Genomic DNA, 22,435 nt, shown 5'->3' on the forward strand with positions numbered 1-22,435 from the left:
AGAGAAGGGACATGGCTCTGTCAGGGTGCAGTGTGTGCACTGTGTGTTTTGCCTTCCTCTGGTGCAGCCTGGCTGCTGGGAAACTCCTTTGCCAGTTGGCTTCTTCCTCTTCCACCCAGCCTGTGACCACGGCTTGGCCAGCACAGCTCCCCTTCCCAGAGCTTCCACCCAGCCCTTTTGGATGCTGTAAAGGCAGGGAGAGCACTGTGGGGGTGGGCTGGTGGCAGAGGCCAGCTTGGTCCTGGCAGGAGCCACACTTCTGGGAGCAGATCCCAGATTGTCACCACCACACCCACAGAGAGACTGGGACATAGCAGAGTTGGGTGACTTGGATGTATCAGCCCCAGACTGGGTTGACTCTGCTCTTCCCTTTGCTCGTAGCTTTGCCCTTTTTAAGAGGAAGCGTTAGCAGTTATTTCTAGCAGCAGAAACCCCCTGAGTTTTACCTTCCTCGGAAGGATGTACTTTATTTTCTCTTTCTATTTTTTGCCAGCTATTTTCCCTCAGTGTTCAAAATCAATTCCAGTTTGTAAGACTTCTTCTGTGCTCAGGATAGTCCTGCTTTGTAATTACATGAAAAATACGTGTGTCTCCTGTATTTTTAGGACTTCAAAATTTTGGCCTCTAAGTCTGAGCAGGTTTCTCATCCGCAGTCCTGTTGCTCTTTCTAAAAAAACCCAGATGCAAAGGTGTTTAAGCAACTTAAATCCAGCACAGCTGCCACAATAAACAGCTTTCTTCAGAAATGATCCCTGGCAAGGCAACTAAGGCAATCCTTAACCCTGTTGTCCCTTTCCTTTTGTAGGTCCACCTTCCTTTTGCTGTCGTTGGCAGCACTGAAGAAGTGAAGATCGGCAATAAGATGGCAAAAGCCAGGCAGTACCCCTGGGGTGTGGTGCAGGGTATGTTACCAAAAGCACAAGTAAGGCCTTGTCATTTTGTCTCATTCTGATGAAAGGTGCATTGATCTCTGGATGGTCCTTATCAAAATCTGTATTGAGAATGCAAGATCACAGCTCTAAGACTTCTCTTGAAAATCAGGGCTTTGCAACCTAGATCTAGACACGGAGAGGGTTTGGCAGAAGGGTGATGGTGTCAACCCAGCCACTGGCTTTGGGAAAGAGCAGGGGAGCGTTATTAGGAGATGCTAAATAATGAGCTGTAAAAATGGAAGTGTGAAATCTCCATTCTCTGTTCCTTATGCTTTTCTACCAGCAAAAATGCGTGAGCAATAGAGAACACTGGGACAGCTGAGTGGTTCTGTTTGGACCTTGCGCGCAAGCCTGAACGCAAACACGTAGCTGGGGCATTTTCTGGGGAGGTCAACAAGTGCTCTGCCCTTTCAACTTGAAGTGGGAGCAGAACTTATTCAACACTGACTTGCTTGGTGTATGTTTTGTCCTGGTGTGGTAAACTGTGGACGTGCACCTTAAGTATCCAGTCCCCATAACGTCAGCCAAGAGCTCCTTTGTGTTGGGGAGCAGAGCTTGGGTTAGGGCTGCGTTTGCAACCCAGGCTGTACTGAAGGTGCTGAAGATAGGGCTGGTACTTGCTTTCCCAACCTGGAAAAGGTCCACTTGTGGCCTCAGCTGTGTAACCAGTTGGCAGACAGCCCAGCAAGCTGCAGGGGAACGTTTGCAGGGCAGTTCTTTCTGAGTTTTTCTCAGTAATACAAGCTCACCGGAAAGCAGCTTCAGTCTTACCGTCTTCAGCTTTGTACACCAGAGGACAATACTGGGAATAATTCACGATTAGGAAGGGAGCTGATATATTTGGGAAGTCTTGCACTTGACACATGTCCTACTGGGTTTTTGCTGTTTCCAGGAAAATAGGACCAGCTAGTCAAAGAGATTTAGTTGGGTACCAGAGAGATTTTGAAGATCTGTCCCTGAACTGCCCCTTTGCAGAGAGAGCTGGTCTGAAGGGGAGCAGCTGGAGTGCTCTGCTGTGTCCCCAGAGGCATGCTGCAGAGCTGTCTGTTAGCAGCAGAGATGCCTGCTGCTTTCTGTTACATCCCAAAGAGAGAACTTCCACCCCTTGTCTTGAAGCATACCCAAACTGTTTGCCTGCACCGAGGCGTGCAGCCCTCTGGCCACAGGCCCCTTGGCAGGATGAACAGCTTGCTTGCTTGCCCAGGGGCTGAGCACGGCACAGCAGACCCTGCTCTGAATACAGGTTGTTATGGGAAGCCATGATATGCTCTGCTGCCTCCCTTCAGTGCCAGGGGTTTAGAGCTCCTTCGTAAGCTGAGCTGGCATGGAAGGGGTGAGACATCTCAGGTGGGGTCTACTCATAACCTTTCCTTTCACCACTGCTACAGACCAAGACTTTGTGGCCCACCTGTGCTGCTGTCAGCAAGGTAGATTGAGAGTGGATTTGAGTGGGAAGTGAAATCCTGTGTGCAAATGGATCATGACCTTGCTGGTGTAGAAATGCACGGAGAGACAGGAGCTCTGTGACAAATGGGCAACACAGAGATCTTGCAAATCCAGTGAAAGGCCTTGAACCGGTGCCCACGTGTTGGCGTGGGATGGTTTCGCCCTCAGTTGGCATTTTGGTGTGAGCTGACTTGGAGTTCTGGTTGTGTGCCTCAAGAACTTTCAGCCTTGCTAAACTGGGGTCCAGGGAAGGGGGGAACCTGGCTCCTGAGTTTAACATTCTCTCTGTGGATGGTCTGTCTTTTTTGCAGTTGAAAATGAAAATCACTGTGACTTTGTGAAGCTGCGGGAGATGTTGATCCGAGTGAACATGGAGGACTTGAGAGAGCAGACACACACCCGACACTATGAGCTCTACAGGCGCTGCAAACTCGAAGAGATGGGATTCAAGGACACGGATCCAGACAGCAAACCTTTCAGGTAGGAAGGGGCCTTGTACAACCAGAGAGACTGGAGGTTTTGGGATTGCTGGTGCTTGCAAGAACCAGGGAGGGAATAGCCATGGTCACTTAGAGCAGCTGAGATCTCAAGTGTGGCTGGGGAGGAAAACCTTGTGCAATGCAATCTTGCCCTCAGGGCTTAGGATTTGTACAGGAGAAGCCCAGGAAAAGCTTGGGTGGCTGACAAAGCTAATTCTTGCCTTAACATTTTGAAAATGTCTGCAACCTTGCATCAAGGCCATACAAGCTTTCTAGAGCTTGCAGAATGTCACCAGGGTGCTCGAAAATGATGTGTTTTGAGGGCAGAATATGACCGATTTTGGTTCAGCGTGGAAGGTTTGGGAGGAAGAAGCACATGTCCATGGATCTATCTGCACCTTGTTGCTTAAGTTGTCTTGATTTTCTCTGTGCCCTTCTCTGAGCATTCCTTGCTCTGCCAGGTGAAATACAAACCACTGGCCCTCACCCACTCAAAGTGGGTGTCTTTCAGTCTTATCTCCTACCTGTTATCTGTCAGCCAGTACTAAAAAGCATTGAAAGGATTGAGTTCTAAATGCTCCTCTTGTCTCTTGGTGTGGAGAGCAGTTCCTCACTGGTCTCATCAGACCAGTTTTGCTGTCCGTGTTTGAAACTGTCCATTGCTCTATGTGGCTGAGGGGCTGCTGTAGTGCGGAGCCTGCCATGAGGATCACTGCTGTCTCCTGGTTTCTTTGTGTCCTCAGCATCAGGGAAGGGGACATGTTTTTGTAAGACACGGTGAGAAAGTTGGTGGTAGTGTGCAGCCAGGGCTTGCAGGCGTGTCTGGTAGGGAACAGTTCACATCAATTAACTGTTCACATTGTTGACTTGTCATTTTTCCAGCTGGGAGAATCTCATTTTTGGGGTTGGGAAGTTGATTTTTATTTTTCTTTCCCTTCACCTTTGCTCTTGCTTTCCTAAAAACCTGTCAACTGTCCAGTCTTAAGTGAAGCTTATGCTCATCTTCTTACTGGCAGTACTACGAGCTTCACAGAGACTTGAGTGAGTCCTTTTAAGAGCGAGTTTGTTAATGACTTCAGAAATTCCTCCTGTCACTGTTGGTGGAGGAGGCAGGGTTTGAGATGCTGAGGTGATACCTGAGTGCCCCCTTTCCTCTGCTGCAAACTCAACTGTGTTTTGCAGATAGCTTGCTCATCTGCAAGTCAGGGCTGCATAAAATTGCTGGGCTTGAGAAGTGCAGCTGTGTCCATGCTGAGATGAAGGCGACTCGTGTTGAGGTGTAACTGGTTACCAAAGGGAATATCCTGAGCTAAATGTTCTTGTTGACCCTCTTAGAGACTTTCACAGCTGGTCCAAGGTGCACTGTGAAGAGAGTGCTGTGTTCTGATGCTTGTGGTTTGGCTTTTTACTAAAAACAGAGTTGATGCTGACAGCTTTATTGGTCTGAAGCCCAAGTCATTAGCCAGGGACAACAGCTGTGTGGGAATTTGGGAGGGACTGTTTGTTTTCTCCTTTCACTTCCTGCTTCCCATTTCTTCCCAACTTTTCCCCACTAATTGCACCCACTGCCTTAGCAGCATCCCACGCTCCCCTCTGCCCCAGGGGAAGGCAGTCAGAATTAAATGTGCATCAGTGTGGGTTTACCCCCACGACACACATGCATGTCAGGAATTGGTGTGCCAACCCCTGTGACAGCAGCCATGCAGCTGGCTTGTGTGGATCACCATGGACATGGTTCATCTCTGATCTCCTACAGGAGGGGAAAGCCAAGTGGGCTCTAGAGAAGAACTGGGGGCTTTGTGTTGATGTTTCTGGAAAACAGCACTCCATGGTGAGTCGAGCAAGGTCTGCCCTACAACACAGAGTTAGCATCAGTTCAAGGTTTTATTTGTGCTGAGTTTATGCAGCTGCATTTCTTTGGCAGCACAGAAACTCTGCTGGAATCAGTCAAGCCCAGTTCTGTTACTAAGCCCAAGCGTGAAGCTTTATGGGATTTCCTTTCTGGAGAGCAATGGCTTAAGATGGGCTCAGCCCTTCCCTTTGAGGAATCTGAGGAATTTCCATTGCTTCCTGTACACGAGGCCTCTTTTGACCAAGCTATAAGTAGAAAGGAAATGAAAATGTACAGAATTTCTCCATCTGGTACATGCTAGTTCAGAAGAGTTTACTGTGGGTGCCTCCTCCCTCCAATAAACAAACAAAACCCCATGATCCCAAGCCGTTTGGCTGAGGCTGATGTATATCTGAAATGAGGAAAACAGTAGGTTTGGTTCTTTCTGTTCTTCCTTGGACACCAGGGATCAAAAGAATGCCTTTCCCCTGGGTCTGGGCCCTGAGAGCCACAGGGACCACAGCTTTTCAGCCAGTTTCCATCAGCCTTTTGTAGATGTTGGGGTGAGCAGGGCAGAAGACCCCAGCAGACCTTTGGTGCTGTGTAGGCACTTGTGTTGGGTGTCAAAAAGGGAGGCTGGTGATGGTTGGGAGACCTGCCTTGCTGGCAGAGCCCACACTGCTTGTCCAAGCTGCAGGTGAGGAGGGAGTGCTGGTGCCTCCATGGGCATCTGCTCCATGAAATGAGGTCCTCTGCTGTATGGAGACCCTTCTGCTGTCCTGTGTCTTTTGTGGACTATTTTCTCTGCTGCTCTGGTTAATTTTCTCAAAACTTATCTATATATTTTTAAAGAAAATAATTTGCAAGAGCATCACATTCAGTGTGTGGGTGTATGTTGAGGAATCAAGTTACTCTTCTAATCTAGATTCAGATGTTTGTATACTTAAAAAGCAAATTCCCTTGTCATCTTTGCCTGTGAGAAGCTGCAGGGATCCCAGTTGGTTTGGACTGTTATTCCTTAGGGCTGGAAGTGGGTTGTTTTGTTGTGGGTTTTGTTTGGTTTTGGGTTTGTTTGTTTTTTTCTCATATGCAGCCTGGAGTTGCTGGGCCAGTTTCTCTGAGAACTTTGCTTCTCTGGAAGCCAGAGTCACTTCAGTGGGGAATTAAGCTTGCTGGCTTTAGGTTAGTGGTCAATTTTTAAGCTTGAAGGTGGGATTGACCTGGGACAATTTAACAGCGAGGTCCTGCAAGCCTTTTGCTGTTTGCCCATCACCTGATACTGGGTTTTTGGAAATGAGCTTTGCAAGAAATGGTTTGCTCCTCAGGATACGATTAGCAGCGTGCAAAGTGTTTTCCATTTCAGTCTGTGAGGCTCTGCTGCTCCCTAGTCTAGTGTGTCACTAATTGCAGATTCAGTTTTTGCTCACTGAGCAGTGAAGGCTGATCTTCCCTCAGGGTTTTTCTAGGCTTTAGCCAAACTCTTGAGAAGGGTTTAGGAATTGAAGTTTGAGCATCCACAGTCAGAGGATTTAAATCCAAGACTGAATTTTAGGAAGGTTTTGATTCACATCTCCTGATCTCTATTTGCTGTGAGTGGTCTGGTTCTTGATTTTTGTTAAGAATCCAAACATACTTCTTGCTCTGTTCTCCCATGAAAAGATTTTTGGCATTCTTAGAATCAGCATTTTGGCTTCAATGTGTGGGAAGCTGGTGTGCTCAGCTGGAGTAGTGTGATTCCTCCAGGGTGGCCAGTGCTGTGCAAGAACAGCTCTGGGCATCGTGTCTGTCAAGTATTTTAGGAAGCAACTGAAGTGCCCATCAGTTAGCAGTGTTAAACCCAGGATTTGGCTTAATCTGTCAAGTTTTGTTCCCCTGCTCAACAGGTCCCCCACCCCCTGAAAAAAACCTCAAACAAACAACAAAAAAAACCCCCAACCACCAAACAAAAAGCCTTCCCCCAAAACAAACAATCAAAAAAAACCCCAAATGACAAAACCAAGTGACAAAAAAGCCACCAAGATCCCACTATGTGCAGGAAAGGCAAAAGCTTGGCTTTAATGAGATGAAGATGTTCCACCAGCTCTGTGGTTAATGTGTTCTTCAAGCACATGGGTGCAATGTGTCCGTGTGATATCAGTGGAGTTTTCATTTAAAAAATGCATTTTCAGTAAGGCATTTTAGGGGAAATAGTTATCATTCCCACACTATCATTATGGCTGAAATACCCAAATCCATTTAAGGAATAAAGTGAAGAGGAATTTGGCATCCAGAGTTCCTCAGAGGCTCTGAAAATCTCAGAGGTGCATGGACAACATATTTTGTGTTCCAGATCTTTGCTGTGGTATCTCAGTGCTGGGGAAATAAAGGGATGCCAAGAAGTAGAGGGGAAATGAAGGAATCTGGTAATGTGGTTATTTGGAGGGGGAAACGCTGCTGCACGTTCACAAAGGCTTAGCCACCCTTGACAGCTAAAGGAGAAAGAAGTGACCCAAGGTGGCTTTGTCTAAAGAAAGCCCCTGATCTGAATCCATTAGTGATGAGAAGTGAAAATTAGTTTTATTTTGTGCTAGTGTTGTGTTCAATGAACTCCATAAAGCCAGATTTCCTGCTCTGAACATACCTGTATTTGTGCCATAAATCTTGCACTTCAAGTGAAGAGATTGAGGACAGACAGGGGGAGAAGTGAGAAGGTGTGACTCAAACACTCACAGACCATGTGAGCGTCAAGGATTGCTGTAGGTGTTTACATAGGGGCTGTTTGCTTTCGAGGACAGTCATCCTGCCTGCTTAGTGATTTACAGGATCCTGAACAGGGTGCTTGGTTTTGCTTGCCAGTTTGCCTCCCACTGCTGCCACCTAGCAAGCGAGGACTAGTTTTGGTGGAGGTGATCATGCCTCTGTTGCAGTCGGGGTACCTCTGATGATGTTTTATGACAACACAGTTGAGATAACCAAAGGCTGGAAACTCATGACTGTGCTTGAAACAGCTCTGACTGTTTTTTCTGTGTTTTTTTAACAGTCTCCAAGAGACTTATGAAGCCAAGAGGAACGAATTCCTGGGTGAACTCCAGAAGAAGGAAGATGAGATGAGACAGATGTTTGTCATGCGAGTGAAGGAGAAGGAAGCAGAGTTGAAGGAAGCAGAGAAAGATGTGAGTATATTGCAACTCAGATGTCTGTGTGTGAGGTGTTAGGCTGGGGCTTTTCCAAGGGAGCACTGAGGAGGTGAGCATCCACATTCCAACATCAAGCCTACAGAGATGCTTGTGGTGCATAAACGGTATCAAGAAGCAGATATGAACTCAGTTCCCAGACCTGCCATGGACCTGTGACGTGACCCCATTACACAAGTCTTCTGCCACTTTTCTTTGCCTGTAAAATGGAGCAGGAGTAATCTCTGCTTTTGGGTGGCTGGAGGAGGATATATAGTGTGGAGTGAGTGGGACATGCTGCAGTGTGACAGTAACAGCGGCTGCAGCTACATCCCTCAGAGAAATGCCAGCTTTGTTGTGCCAGGGAAGTTCTCTCTGCTCTCTCACCTGGCCTCAGGGCCAGAGGAACCACTTCAGGCATTGTTACCAATAATTGGGGTGAAACATTCTTCTCTTCCTGTCCAATTCTCATTGTATCTGTCCTGGCAGCTTCACGAAAAGTTTGATCATCTAAAGAGGACTCACCAAGAAGAGAAGAAAAAAGTGGAAGATAAAAAGAAGGAACTTGAGGAAGAGCTGAACAACTTCCAAAAGAAGAAGGCAGCAGCTCAGCTATTACAGTCACAGGCTCAGCAGGCAGGTTCTCAACAAACCAAGAAAGACAAGGACAAGAAAAAGTAAGATGTCACCCACATCCTTTGTAGGGTTTGTTACAGTTTGGGAGGTTGTTTTTTTTTCTTTCTTTCTTGTTGCATGTCTGTATTTGCTTTTCCCCATTACCAGACTGGAAACTGGGCTTTTATCAGCCTGATCAAATAAAATATTTTTTTCTAAAGGGTGGGCCAGGGACATGATCTTAATTTTTCTCTAGAAAAGTATCATCAAATTTTATGTCAAATTCTGACTGGTATGGGAGAGCAATTGGATGGTGGAGGTTTGACCTGTGATCTGTCCAGCATCTTCTGGAACAGCTCTGAGATGTTCTGGATTCAGATTTGTCTGCCTGAGCCGAAACTACTAAGGACGTCTCTACCTGTCCTTCCTTTCACCCAATTGTAGTTTCCAGTTCCCATTCCTTAAGGTTAGAGTTGTAAGTAGAAGTAGATTAGAAACCAAACCCACCATGTTATTTTTACATGGGAAATGCTAGTGCCAAAAGTGAATACTTGGAAGCTTGCTTTAAAGACAAGAAGTTTAGGGGTTTTTTTAAAAAAAAAAAAACAAAACAAAACCAAAAAAACCTACTATGGTACCATAATTGCAGGTAAATGGTATTTGTGGTGTGTTAAGTTGATGTAATAAGCTAAGAAACCCATACCTTTTAGTAAAGATAACGGCACTGTTTTCTACTGTTTTATATTCATATGCTAGGAGTACAGTACTATACCCTCCAGTACTCTGAAACTCCAGAAACTTGGTAGACACCAAGTGTATCTGTGGACAGAGTCTGTCCTGTGGTCAGTATTTGGAGGCAGGATTTTCAGATGTGCTCGGTTTGGACCTAACTCTGCTTCCATTGAAACTGGGGGAAGGTTGCCATTGACCTGAGCTCAGCGTTGAGTCACTGCAGAGTTCTGCTGAAAACCTTGAGTCTAGATGAATCCACATTGACATAACCTCCTTCTCGTAGCCTGTACTTGGAGATGGCTCTGTTTAGCTTGCTATTAGTGCAGGAGAACCCTATTTATTACATGATACTGGCTACTCACACCGTGCTTTAAAAAACCAGAACACAAGGTCCACGTAGATGTGATGTGTACAGTGAAACCAGACAAAACTTGCAGAGGTGAAGCAGACTGCGTGGCTTGTTCGCATGGCACAGCAAGACAAGTTACTGTAAGAGGCTGCTCCGAGGCCTCCTGGCGTAACTGCCATCCACTTTTTCCATATTCAGTAAGGGAAAACTCATCCAAGTCCTTTCTGGGTCATGTGTGATAACGGCTCTAGTCGCTAATTGCAATCAGGATGGTAACGCAGCAAATCTCACTGGAAAAGGCTTCTTGAACCCACACACAAAAATGACAGTTCCACGCTTCTCTGAACAGCCGATGGCGAAGGGGTGCATTCCTTAACAGACTCTGGCAGAGCAACCTCCTCCATTCCCACTAAGCTGTCGCTGTTGGAAGAACCAAAATGCTGGTAGGGATGTGGTGTAGGCACTTGTGTCTCCCTTGCTAACCTGTGAGCTTCAGCCAGGTCTGAGGTTCTGTTGTCACACACATCCCAGCTGATTTTTATACTTTGGGAGGTTACACTGACACTCACTGCATGTCCCTCGTCTCTGCTGCTGATTTGGTACCTGTCGGTTGTTGCTTCTGCCCCTGGCTTCCCCAGGGAAGGTGGGGGGAGGCTTAGGGTGGTGTGTTCCTCAGCTGATGTAAATGGATGTAGCTCCTATGGAGCCATGCTGCTTTATGCTGACTAGAACCTGGCCTTCAGCACCTGCTGAAATACACAGAGTGCTTGTGTGCTGCATGCTCTGCTTGGGTAAAGGAATCAGTAAATGTCCAAGCATGCTGAAACACTGCTCTCTGGTGAGGTCTGTAAATAAGGATAGGCTGAAACACCGGTCTGCTCTCTTGTGCCAGTTCAGATGTGGTGACCTGTTTCCTAAAAAAGAGTAGAAAATTTTGAAGACCCTTTTTCTTATCTCTTAAATAGAATTGGTAGCTTAATAGTTTGAAGAACTCTGCAGTCAGTTTTTTCACCTCTGAGATAGGAAACCAGAGGAGAATATAAGGGTCTGGGGAGTTGAGTAACTTTCAGTAGTCAGTGTTAGTTCCTCTTTGCTTCTGAGAAGGTGGCTGGCCGCATGCACAGTGTCGTGGGTGTGATACGTGGATGTTTCTAGTGACCATGACAAACAGTTTCTGCTTTGCTGATGCATTCACGGAAATCCAGTCATGAGGAACGTGCTCGTGTCTTGGTATGTCCTTTCACTGTCACTCCACACCAGGTGCTGGAACTGCTTAAGTTGTTCTTTAGTGTCTGAATTACTAACGGAGACTTTAAAGGGCAGTGCTAACGCTTCTGCCTGGTTAGCACACCTTAGTTCTTCTAGAGGCTGTAAGTTTCTCCTTGAGCTCTAGTGCAAGGCTGCAGTTTGTACAGGTGAAGGCTTTCGATCTTTCTCCGTGCTGACACGGACTGCAGTGGTTCTCGTGCAGTTGCCAGAGGAAATCCTTACCATGCATGATCCTTGCAGCCTCCCCAGAAAGTGATTCATGGGAATGTGTTTTTCTCAGGTTGGGATTAGATTTCTCCAACTTGGACAACAAAGACTTTCTGCTCTACTGTGTGAGCTGGAGGGAAGGCTGAGGGTCAGATCTGCTGCTGGCCTAACTCTGTGAGGCAGAACTCAGCCCTCTTAATTTCTAGGCTGTTCCTGTAGGAACAACTTGTCTTTTTATACCATGGGTGGTGTTTTTTTTTGTAATCCATTTCTCAGATTTCTGTAGCTTATGCTTTTTTCATCTCAAGTTGTTGCAGCTCTGGCCTGATGACAGAAGCGTGCTGTTTTCAGGACAGCACATCTGCGTACCTCAGACGCTTGTGTGTCTGCAGAATAGACACATACCCGAGTGCTTTCCTGAATATGGGGCTGAGCACACTTGCCAAGCCCCTGCTGTGATTTGGGGATGGGACTGTGCTTCAAACCTGAACAATCTGGAGATGGTTCCTGGCAACGGACTTGGCAAAACCAAATAGGAGTAGTAAATGGCCTTCTGGTGGTTGCCTGTTGTTTGGTAGATGGCCACATGCATGCCTCAACACATGCTGTTGTGTTACTTGCTCATCCACAATCCCCCCAGGAGCCAGGACCATCTGTTAGAGCTCTGTTTCTGTTTATTTCAAGCTACCTCTGAAAACCAGATGAAAAACTTTTTTCCCCTGTTTCCTTTTTATATAACAGGTTCCAGTCCAGTGTGGCTGGTCCGGCCATCATGAGCCATGCGTTAGTCCCTGAGCTCTAACACACAGCTGTCACTAGAGCTGTGACACCATGTCAGGGCCTGGCCCGACACCCTGCAAAAAGAGGGGTTGGTTTGATGTCTAAAGAATCTGACTTGGCTCTGAAGCTGATGTTTGCTGAAGTGCTGTGAGACACGATGGTGCCCAGGTCTGAGATAACTGAGTTGCAGTCAAGGCAAAACACAGAGCCTTCTACAAGAGTAACCCAAACTGGACACCTGAAATCAGGCAGCCCAGCCATGCACATGCTAAAACAGTGAAGCTGAGAGACACCAACCGTGTGCAGACTGTAGCCTGGACTAACTGACGTGTTTGGTAGCTCAGTAGTTCTGTCTCCTCAGCTTTTCTTTTTGCTTTTGCTTGTCATAGGCTAGAGGAGAGCCCAGCCTTGAGGTTTGAGTTCTTTTTCATTCCATAATCCATCCGCATGCACACCCACCAGAGCGGGTTGCTGGTGTTGGCTCTCCCAGCTTTCTTTTGATTTTGTTTTTAGGTTGTTTTTTTTTTGTTTTGTTTTTTTTTTTAAATTTTGGGTCCTATTATTGCTAACTTCTTTTGTTTTTGTTCTTTTTTTTAACTTGCAGTGCAAGCTTCACATAAAGCCTGTCAAGCCAAGGATGTTCCTGCATTCACCTGCTTTTGCAGTAATGTGTCTCTGCCGTCTGTTTTATTTCTTTTTTTTATTTTTTTATTTTTTTTTTAATTTTTTAACATTAATAACTATTAACTCATCTAATAACATAGCGGGAACAAGAAGGAAGAAGAATTGGGTAGAGAGGACTGTGTGGAACTGGAAGTTGAGGGGTGGGTGGAGGAGCAAGGTAATGATACCATGCATTTTTCTGGTCAAAACCAGCAGCAGTACATAATTTTTGGCCCCAAATTTGAGCTGCGAGTCGGAGCTGCATCTCAGCAGCTCAGGTGGGTGTCATTGACTGGATGAGGTCCTGAGTGCAGCTCTCCTACCTTGGCTCTTGGGGGGACTGGCTGCAGTGGCTAAGTGCTGAAGGAGTCCCCATGTCTGCAGAAACCAGGCTCAGGGAGTTAGTGCTGTACGAGGGTCTCAGCCCAGCCCCTGGTGTGGCTAAACCCCAGAGTTCAGTCCCACCCGTGTTCCTTGAAGAGCTCATGTGTTAGAACAACTCCAGTCCCGCTGCTGGGGGAGAGGGAGGGGAATATGTGTGTGTAGATAACAAAAGTTTAACTCACCTTGCATGCCATTACATTTGCATGATGATTTTTTATTCCTGTTTTTGTTGTCTGACTTGTTTGTACTCGTTGGCTTGGATTCATTGTCATGTGCTGGCGTATTTTTACAGCCACCCTTCCAGTTCAGTGTAGTAGCTTAAAAAAAAACTGGGAACCAAGCAGGTGCCTGGGACAAGGACCATTTCTCATGACTCCTTTCCATGTATCACTTGTCTGACCATAACCTTTGAAACCTCACTTAGAGAGAGGACCTGGTTTCCAATGTGCATCATCTTAGTAAGACGTAGCAGCCCTTAGGGAATCAAATGTTTGGGCAGAGGGGAGGACGGAACCTTCAGCATCCTCTTAGAGCCTTCAGGAGGAGTCCTGCACACACTTAAATACAGACTTGCAGAGCTGTGGGATCCATAATTTCGTGTCAAGGGAAAAAGCATGCCTGGACGCACATTCCCCATGCTCCCCAGCAGCCCTCCTGCCTCAGGGACAGTGGCCCATTCAGATGGGATGTCCCTTGAACGTGCAAAGGAGATTTGGCATAAGCCAGGCCTCGCTCTGTGGCCAGGGTGGTGTGGAAATCGAGCTGGTTAATGTGTATTTTCTATGCTATTGCTTTTCGGACAGAGTCTTTCCCTTCCTTCCCAAGAAGTGGCGAGCCATGCTTACTCTATGACTTCGGGGAATTTTCTCTTCTGCTGATGTACAGCCAGCATTTCCACTGCTCCTAGCTAGGTAGTCTCCGCTTTCTTTCTTTAAAGCACTCGTAAAAAATAACTCTTTCCACCCAAGTCTCACGCACTGCAGTTCTTTGCTTGTTTCTGGAATGGAATTGCTTTTATTGGGGCATGGGGGGGGGTGGAGAAAAAAGGCAGAACCATCACCTTTCTGAAGTGTTGGATTGGGAAATGTGTTTGGGGGTTTAGCTTTTGGGTTGTCTTGCTTTTTAACCCTCACTGCTTAAACATGGCTTTGGGAAGAGGTTATCTAAACAGGGTATCTTGGACAGACAGCAAAAATTGGAGATAAATAAGCTGGAAATAAAATAATTGAGCTTTTTATCACTTTTTGTTGTGTTTTGGGGGTTTTTTTGTGTTTGTTTGTTTGTTTGTTTTTTTAAATCACACTTCATGGTCTTCTCGCCCATGATGCACTTTTTGTCAAGTTAAATAGGTTTGCTAGGGGGTTGTTTGGAAAAATGAAACTATGGTTCTTGTGGCTTCTGGCAAACCCAGCTTTAAAGTCTTGAGTTGTCAAGGAAGAATTTTGGGTTTTGGCCTGAGTTTTTTGAGAGTCACATCATATGCACATCACTGAAGGCTTGTGGTGCTATGCTTTGCTTCAGCTGTCTCTGTGCTTGTCCTCTTTTTAATTGCCAGCATTCTGTGCCAAGCAGAAAACTTAATTTTGACGTTTATTTGTCCTGCTTCATTTAACAGCCCTTCCAGGGATGTTTGGCGTGGGAAATCAGCTGAGTCTAGTGCTTTTTTTGCCTTCTTTTGCCACCCCCCCCCCCTTTTTTTTTTTTTTTTTGATAGAAAGCTGTAGCCAAGTCCATTAATATATTTTTGGTTGAGTTTCTTCCTCCAGCAAAACACAAGCTGTTTTGGAGAAACTGGGAATAAACCATAAACTTGGTGAAGTTAAAGGTACTGGTTTGTTTTTTTGCCAAAGGAGATGTCAATTACTTTTCTTCTCCTTCAACCCCTGGGCCATGTTTAGCTTCTTACTGCTGCACTTCTTTATTTTCTTGACTTACACCTTTTTTCACAGTAGCCCCTGATTCTGCATGGAGTAAATGATACACTCAAAACCTAGTTTGATGTGTTTTCACCTCTGCATGTAAGTACAGTAGTAGAAAACTGTTATGAAACCAGTTGTGTTTTTCTAGGGGTTGGTTCTTTAAGTCCACTGACATACCAGTGGCACGGTTAAAACTGCTTTAAAGCTTTTAGCAATAATCTGCCTGTGCTGTGGGATGTTGAAAAGAAGCCATAGGGAACAGGACATCAAGCTCCTGGTGAATGCCTAAAGCAAACCCTGCACAGCTTCTCTGCCTGCTTGAAGCTAGCCAGCCAGCTGGTGAAACTGTGGTCAGATGGTTGTCCGGGCAGAAGCTTTGCTGGAGAGGCACTGCAGCCTTTCCTGGGCATTGGACAGTGATGGGAACTAGCTGGTAATGCTGCATGTTCCCAACAATGTGGGTTTAAAATAGAAAGGAGCAAGAAAGCATACTGGAAAGTGTGTTTGTGGGATGATGGTGTTCCCAGGGCATGGAGTGAACCCCCAGAATGGGAAAACAAACTAAATGCAGGTCACAGAGAGGAGCCGTGATTGCTCTGTGGAGGTAGGCACGCGTGCGTCTGGCCATCAGCCAGGAAGATGGATTTAGGATGGGATAAGGGTTTGCACCCCAAAAACCTCCCTGGGGTTGTGCAGTTGCTTCCCAGGAGGGCAGTGAGCAGGCAGGCACCCCTTCAGCTTACGGTTGCTAAATGCTTGGCCTCACATCTCCTGTAGCATGGGGTGCTGCTGGGGAGGGGGAGAAGCAGTGACAGGCACCCACCCCGGGCTCCTCTGCAGCCTGAGCACCACGACTTGTGTCACCCCGTGCTCTGTGCGCTTCTGACAGCTGGAAATCCCGTCAAGGAGATCTGTACCTCTGTCTCTGCTGAAGCATGTCTGTATTTAACACGGCCGGCGTTTCTCCGGGTAACTCTCATTCTGCTTGACCTAAAACGTCCAAGTGAGAATGGAAATGTCATTTTGTGTGTGATCGTATCAGATGTGTCCATTGGAATCCAGTTACCATTTGCCCTTCTAAGACCTGAGAAGAGGGTGTGTTTGTCTCTTCTCCGAGGACCCTGGTTGCATTTGCAGTGTTTGATATCCACGTCGGCGTGGATCAGCATGGAACTGTACAAATATGAAGGGTTTTTTTAATGAATGGAGAAATAAAGCTGTGAACAGCAGTAGAAATATTCTATTTGTATACATTTTTAATATCCTGATTGCCTTAAACTATCGATGTAGAACTTGATTACCTTGCTATTTGAAAATAACCCATGTTTGTAACTAAAGAATTGTGTAACCTACATTGAGTGTTAATGCAGATGATATGTATGCACCTGTTAGATATTGTCACTTTACCTGGTGTTCAAATATTTCAGGTTTTGAATTACAGATTGAATAATAACCTTCTAGCATAAGCTCAGTTATTTCTCATATATGCTTTAGGTCACTTACACAAATAGTGCCAACACTTGAAGCCAGGGAGAGGAAATACATTTTTACCCAAACGCTTTGTTCTTCACGTGGCTTTTTGTGACTTGGTTTTGCTGTTGCCATTTTCCAACAGTGTGACAGGAGGGGCTGAGCAAGCGCCAAGGCTTCCGACAGGTTGTTTTGGGCCTTCCAGATGCCTCTGTAGGTTTGTGCTGGTGTTTGTCGGTCGCTTTTTGTGGTGCTTGTGAACTTGTTCTCCCAACCAGCTGGTGTCGTGAAGAGGTCCTGGCCTCTCTGGTGTAGGTGGTTGATATGACACCTCCCCAGTGCACTCTTCCCTTCATGGCTTTCTTTAAAATGTTGTTCCTCCTTTTTTTTTTTTGTTTCTCTCTCACTTTTTCATTTCAATTCTGAACCTCTGTTTCTTTTCTTTTCTGTTTTTTCTCTTTTTTTCTGTAGCTTCTTCTTTATGTAACCGTCATCTTGCCAAAGCCCCCACACCCTCTCTCCCAGTGGACAGTAGGGCACTGGAAGAGCCTGCAGCTACGGGCACCCCTGCCAGGAGAAGAACCATCTCATTCTTCCATCACGTCTGCCCTTCTCTTCCTTCCCTTTTTGTTTTTCACCTGTGCTGTGTGTCTCTGTGCGGGATCTGTCTCTGCTCCCGGCGCGTCTCCGACAGAATGAGGCAACCAAAAATGACAGAGGTAACGGCTGAAGGAGAGAGCTTGGCCATCATGAGATGTCCTGTGCTGGGTTAGGTGGCTTTGGTTTTCCTCCCTCCCTGTTTTCTATCCTTTTGCCATAATATGTACATCTCACTGATGACAAGTAGCGTGTGGAGGATGACCGTGCACAGCCAGAGGACATGGCTTCTACCTCTAAATGTCAAATCTGGCTGCTTTGGACACCACAACTTCATCACAAGGATGTCCTGTGTGCTCCTCTGACATGTCCTTAGACCTAGGTGACTTGGTTTTCAGTAGGCAGTGACATGAAACGGAGATGGCGGATGTTGGTTGATGGAGCCTGTTCTGGACAGTCAAGGCTCCGTTATTTTCTGGCTGATCTGCCTCTGTATGAGCAGAGTAGGTGTCTCTGGTACACCTGAGCTGCACTGACTCGTTCTGAGATCAAGGGCTTCGTTTGATTTTCATGAAGCCTAATTAGTGGTTATTATTTTTTTTTTTAACAGTCTTGAAGGTGGGGTCGTTGTTTAACTTCATAACTTGTTTACTTTGGAAGTTAATTCAGTCAAAAAAGCTTGAGAAGTGCCAAAGTTTTGTTTGAAGGTAAAAAACAAAGCTTGTAAACTTGGTGTGCAGTGACCTCTAGCTGGTTTGGGATGGATGGAAGGAGACACCCTGATCTTCTTTGGATGGTTTTTTTTTAACCAGATACTAGTGATTTATTCTCAACTGTGAACCTTAATTAAGGAATTCACCTCCTCTAACCTGCTGTGGAGAAGGTACTATTGAATCATCCAGGTTCTGCCTCTTCCAGTCTGTGTGTGAAGTGCAACCTGCCAAGGGTCTCTGCTGAAATCTGCTGGGTTGTTCTCAGAAGCACAATGTTGTTCAGCCCCCTTGGGTGACAGGGTGAGATCACCAGAAGCTCCCTCATGCCAGGTCGCTATTTTTCTGAAGTGCAGAAAACCTGTTTATCCTGGAAATGTTTGGAACCAGGTGACTTTGTAGATACAGCCAGAAGGATGATGAAATGTTGCCCTGGCGCACACGCTGTAGCCAGTTACCTGGTGCGTGAAGGGAGTTGCTGACCCTTGCCCAGACTGGGGGGATGTGAATATTTGCACAAACAGAGCTTAGAACAGAATTTGCATTAATACAAAAAAATGGAGCTGGCTCTCCAGGCACCACTGGGCTGAGGTGATACCTGCTGAGGGTCTGCTCTCCAGGCTCCACTGGGCTCAGGTGATACCTGCTGAGGGTCTGCTCTCCAGGCTCCACTGGGCTGAGGTGATACCTGCTGAGGGTCTGCTCTCCAGGCTCCACTGGGCTGAGGTGATACCTGCTGAGGGTCTGCTCTCCAGGCTCCATTGGGCTGAGGTGATACCTGCTGAGGGTCTGCTCTCCAGGCTCCACTGGGCTGAGGTGATACCTGCTGAGGGTCTGCTCTCCAGGCTCCACTGGGCTGAGGTGATACCTGCTGAGGGTCTGCTCTCCAGGCTCCACTGGGCTGAGGTGATACCTGCTGAGGGTCTGCTCTCCAGGCTCCACTGGGCTGAGGTGATACCTGCTGAGGGTCTGCTCTCCAGGCTCCACTGGGCTGAGGTGATACCTGCTGAGGGTCTGCTCTCCAGCCTCCAGTGCTTACCACGAGACATCCAGATCTAGAAAACTTCTCACATTCAGCCTTCTGAGGACAAACCAGAGTAGCTAATGCCTCGAGGGTTGAAGCTGTGAGGGTATCGCTGGATTAAACCTTCTCTGTTTTAATTCTTCTCTTACTCTGCAAAACTGTGGGAATGGTTTGACTGAGAAGATGTTGTGCTGCTTGCAGGAGGGAACGTTCTTGGTTCTGATAGGGCTTGGGGAATGGTGTTGTATGTGCACTGGGCCACTCCTGTGCCCTGTGGCTCTCTGAAATCTTGTGTCTGGTAGTAGGAAGTCATGACCAAAATCTGCAGGTTGGTAACACTGAGGTATCCTGAGGGACTCCTGTCTGCCATGCCAGCCCTGGGCTTTTCAAGGAGCTCTTGGGGCATTTCACCTGCCCTTGGCAAGTGCTGGGCTGTACTGGAGGAGGTTGTTCTTCATCAACTGGAGGAGCTCGAGGCTAGGGTGACTCAGCAGTAGCGCTGCTGTGTCAAGAGGGTTTGAAGAGGGGCAAAAGCCTTTTATTGGGTAACTTCTAAACTCCAAACAGAAAATTTTTTAAAGCTTTATATAAAGAGAAGCTGATAGGCACAAACCAAATGCCAACACCCGTGTGAACTGCCTTTGTTTTGCAGCTCTTGAGTTTTACTGTGCTGGTGTCTTGAGTCCTGCGTGCAGCTCTGGACTTCATGTCTCCAGAAGGACACGGTGGAGTTAGAGAAGGGCAGTAATGGTAAACAGGGGGGAACAGCAGCCTGCCAGGTGAGACCACAAAGGCTTGGAGGACTCAGTTTGGAGAGGGAAAGGCTGAGATGAAAGGGTGGATCAGCCCTGCTGTGAGCTGGAGGTTGCAGCAGATGTCCTCTAGAGGTCCCTTCCAGCCTAAATTTATTTGTGATTCTCTCTCATAAGGTCCACTGAGTTGTGATGGCGATGGATACTGACCTGCTAGTTACCCAAGTGGCACGACTAGAACCAGAGGGACACTCAGCTAGAAGGAAAGCAGCTCAAAACATGCTTCTTAGAGAGCAGGGAGTAAACTTCTGGAATTTGTTTGCCACGGGTTGTTGAGGGAGATGGTATCAGCAGAAGGTTTGGGGGGTTTTTCAGTGGGGGTTTTTGTTTGTTTGTTTTTCTTTACAAGGTGAATTCATGGGGAGCAGAGCCCTAAGGAATTGTGAGGGTGGGGAACGGGATGAAACATCTGACATAGATAATCTGGTGGTGGTGGTGGATACTGGGGCAGAGGGAGGGGCTGAGAGAGCAGAAGGCAGTATGGGCACTGCAAGTGGTGTTTGCAGAGACACACGTGTGGGACGAGGGGACGGGAGCTGAGCTGAGGGCTCAGCTCTGTCCTAGGGGGAAGGGACGGTGACATGCCCTGTGGCTCGCTTCCTCCGTGGCCTGCAGCTGTGAGGGGAAGAGCTGTCAGCATGGGGAGGGGACAGCAGTGTGAAACCCGTTGTTGGGCAGCCCCCAGAGGTTATTTGTCACTCGGTGTCACCAGATGTCCCCACGCAGAGTTGGGAAAGCTGCGTTGTCCACAGGAGTGAGCAAGTGTCCAAGTTTAAAATCATACTTGTGGCCTTAACTCTTGTCACTACTGGAGAGTAAAAATGAACTTCAAGAAACTCCCAAAAGCCAGAGCTAGGAACAGCTTCCAGGTTGGACGTGCCGCGTGGCACAAGCTGGTGGGGTGCAGCGTCACGCTGCTGTTGGCCACCATGGGCTGGGCTGGGCTGGGTCACAGCGTGCCTGTCACAGGGCACTGAGATACCGACCTACCAGCTCTGTGAGGAATGAATGCCATGCTTTTACCCCAGTGCTTGTGAGGGAGATGAGGCAGCAGGGAACTGGGCCTGTGGTTTGACACTGGTTTTCCTTCCAGCCAGCCATTCACCTGACCCCTGGGCTCTGCTGGGCTCGGCGTCTCCAGCAGCTCCATGGCACGAAGCATTGGGGTGCTGTGAAGCTTGTGGGATGGCCATGTGAATGTAAGGAGTCACGGGCATCGGGATGTTCTCCTGTGGGTAACAGGGAGCCTGGCAGCACTCCAGGACAGTCCTGCTACTGGAGTAGTGAGGAGATGGGTGGGGGCCACATTGGGACCATGTCATTGCCTGGGGTTTTTCTGTGGGGAGAAATTATGAGAAGTGGGAAATGGGGGTTTTTTTTGTTGTTGTTGTGGGTTTTTTTCCCTCTGGCAATGCAGGTTATTTCCAAATGAGCTGGACCTTGCTGGTACAGGCGGGAGCTGATCTGGCTGGGACGTGCCCCATTTCCAAAGACAAGCCTGTCTTTGGGCATCAAGTTTTTAGCCAGAAAACAGGATAAATGTGTACACCAGTGCAGCCAGCACTGCAGACCTGTGCTCCCTGGGCTCCTCGCTGGCCCCGGCTGGCCTGGCACACAGGTGGCTGCAGCACCAGCAGCAAGAGGAGAGCTGCAAAGCTGAAGATCACCTCATGACGCTGCTGTGGTCCCCTGCCTGTGTGCCATCCCTGAGACCTGGGCTGGCCAGTCCCCAAAGCCCAACGTGCCCAGGGCCCAGGCGATGCCGGGGCGGAGGGGTGAGCTGGTGCACTCGCTCTGGTGATGTTTTGCTGGTGGCTCACAGCAGAGCTGGGCACCTGCGCTTGGGGCACGGGTGCTTTTGAAACTTCATCTTCTGTACCCTGCTGTATCTCTACACTTTGATGGTGCAACCAGGTTCTTGGGTGTCTCAAGGCACCACAGGCACCACTGGGCGTTTCCTTAGTGGCTGTGTTTTGTACTTGGTGGTGGGTTGAAAGGGTCTATCTAGTGTGTTCACAGAAAAAAACACAGCAGAGGCAGAGGGGGACCAAGGAGATAAATTCAAGAGACTGGGTTTTTCCTTTTGCATCTGGAAGAGCATGAGGACGCTGCTGGGCAGCACAGCCAGAGCGCTGGCCCACAAGTGTCCTGGGGCCGGTGTGAGGACAGCCAGGCAGCAGCTGGGCAGCAGGACCCTGCAGAGGTAGGTCTGTCAAACGGGGGCCAGGTTTTGTCTGTCTGAAGGTTGGTTTTTGTTGGTAGAGTTGTCTGTATCCAGGCAAATGATAATGGGTGTGGATTTGTGCATAGCACCAACAAAGTAAAGAGGTGATGTGCTCAAACTGGGGCTGGGGGAGCGCCTCTGCCTTTGGGAGGTGTGGAGTCTTCCCTCCTTGGATGTTTGCCTCGCAGGTGTGTGCTGAGTTGGGGCTGTGGCTGGGCCAGCTTGTGCAGCACAAGGAGGCTGGGACTGTTCCCAGTGCTGCACTTAACACAGGCAGAGCCAGAAGTAGCGCGGTGTTTACTGAGCCCGGTTCTGAAAGCAGCTGACACCATGAAATGAACTTTGTGACTCTCACAAGCCGTTTCTTGCTAGAGAGCTACCCCTTACTGCTTTGCTGCAAACAACAAAGTTGTTGCTTTGGGGGAAAGAAAAGAGGTTTGAGCTGGGGACGTGCCTGGGGTGGGGACAGTGCTTGTGTGCGGTGTGTGGCAGCGCAGGTGTGTGGACGTGCTTGTGTCCTGTTGCTTTTGGGGGGAGAAAATGGTGAGAAGGAAACTTCAACCTTCTCACAAAGCGACTGGCAGCCATGGCTGCAGCCTATCTGATGTAGAACTGCTCCAGCAGCACCTAAACCTCCTCCTCAGGCCCAGCTTTTCCCTCCCTTCTCTTCCAGCCCAGCCCTTGCCAGCTGGCACAAGCAAACACCTTTCTTTTCCCAGCCCTGTGCCAACTCCTCTCCCTGTTTGTGTCTGGACATGGGTTTGGGCTCCTTGGGAGCGCTCATGTGCTGGTGCTGCCCAATGAGGGAAGGAGGAACACCTTTAAACCGGGAGGGAAGAG

At 47.8% G+C, this 22,435-nt stretch overlaps 1 protein-coding gene across 2 annotated transcripts in view; it reads left to right on the forward strand.

Annotated features, from left to right (window-relative positions):
* SEPTIN11 (septin-11) overlaps nt 1-22,435 on the forward strand; it is a 42,338-nt gene that overhangs the window by 16,135 nt on the left and 3,768 nt on the right. Inside the window, exons 7-10 of one of the 2 annotated variants that reach the window (XM_010178156.1) lie at nt 806-902; nt 2,690-2,858; nt 7,708-7,840; nt 8,330-9,017. In XM_010178156.1, coding sequence (XP_010176458.1) covers nt 806-902; nt 2,690-2,858; nt 7,708-7,840; nt 8,330-8,521 — 591 coding nt within the window. In that variant the 3' untranslated portion in view covers nt 8,522-9,017. Of the gene's footprint in view, nt 1-805; nt 903-2,689; nt 2,859-7,707; nt 7,841-8,329; nt 9,018-22,435 lie in introns of those variants that run through there. The other variant, XM_029087511.1, reaches the window with a different exon arrangement.

Source organism: Antrostomus carolinensis, unplaced genomic scaffold (assembly GCF_000700745.2).
Source record: "Antrostomus carolinensis isolate BGI_N321 unplaced genomic scaffold, ASM70074v2 scaffold1531, whole genome shotgun sequence".
Taxonomy (NCBI): domain Eukaryota; kingdom Metazoa; phylum Chordata; class Aves; order Caprimulgiformes; family Caprimulgidae; genus Antrostomus; species Antrostomus carolinensis.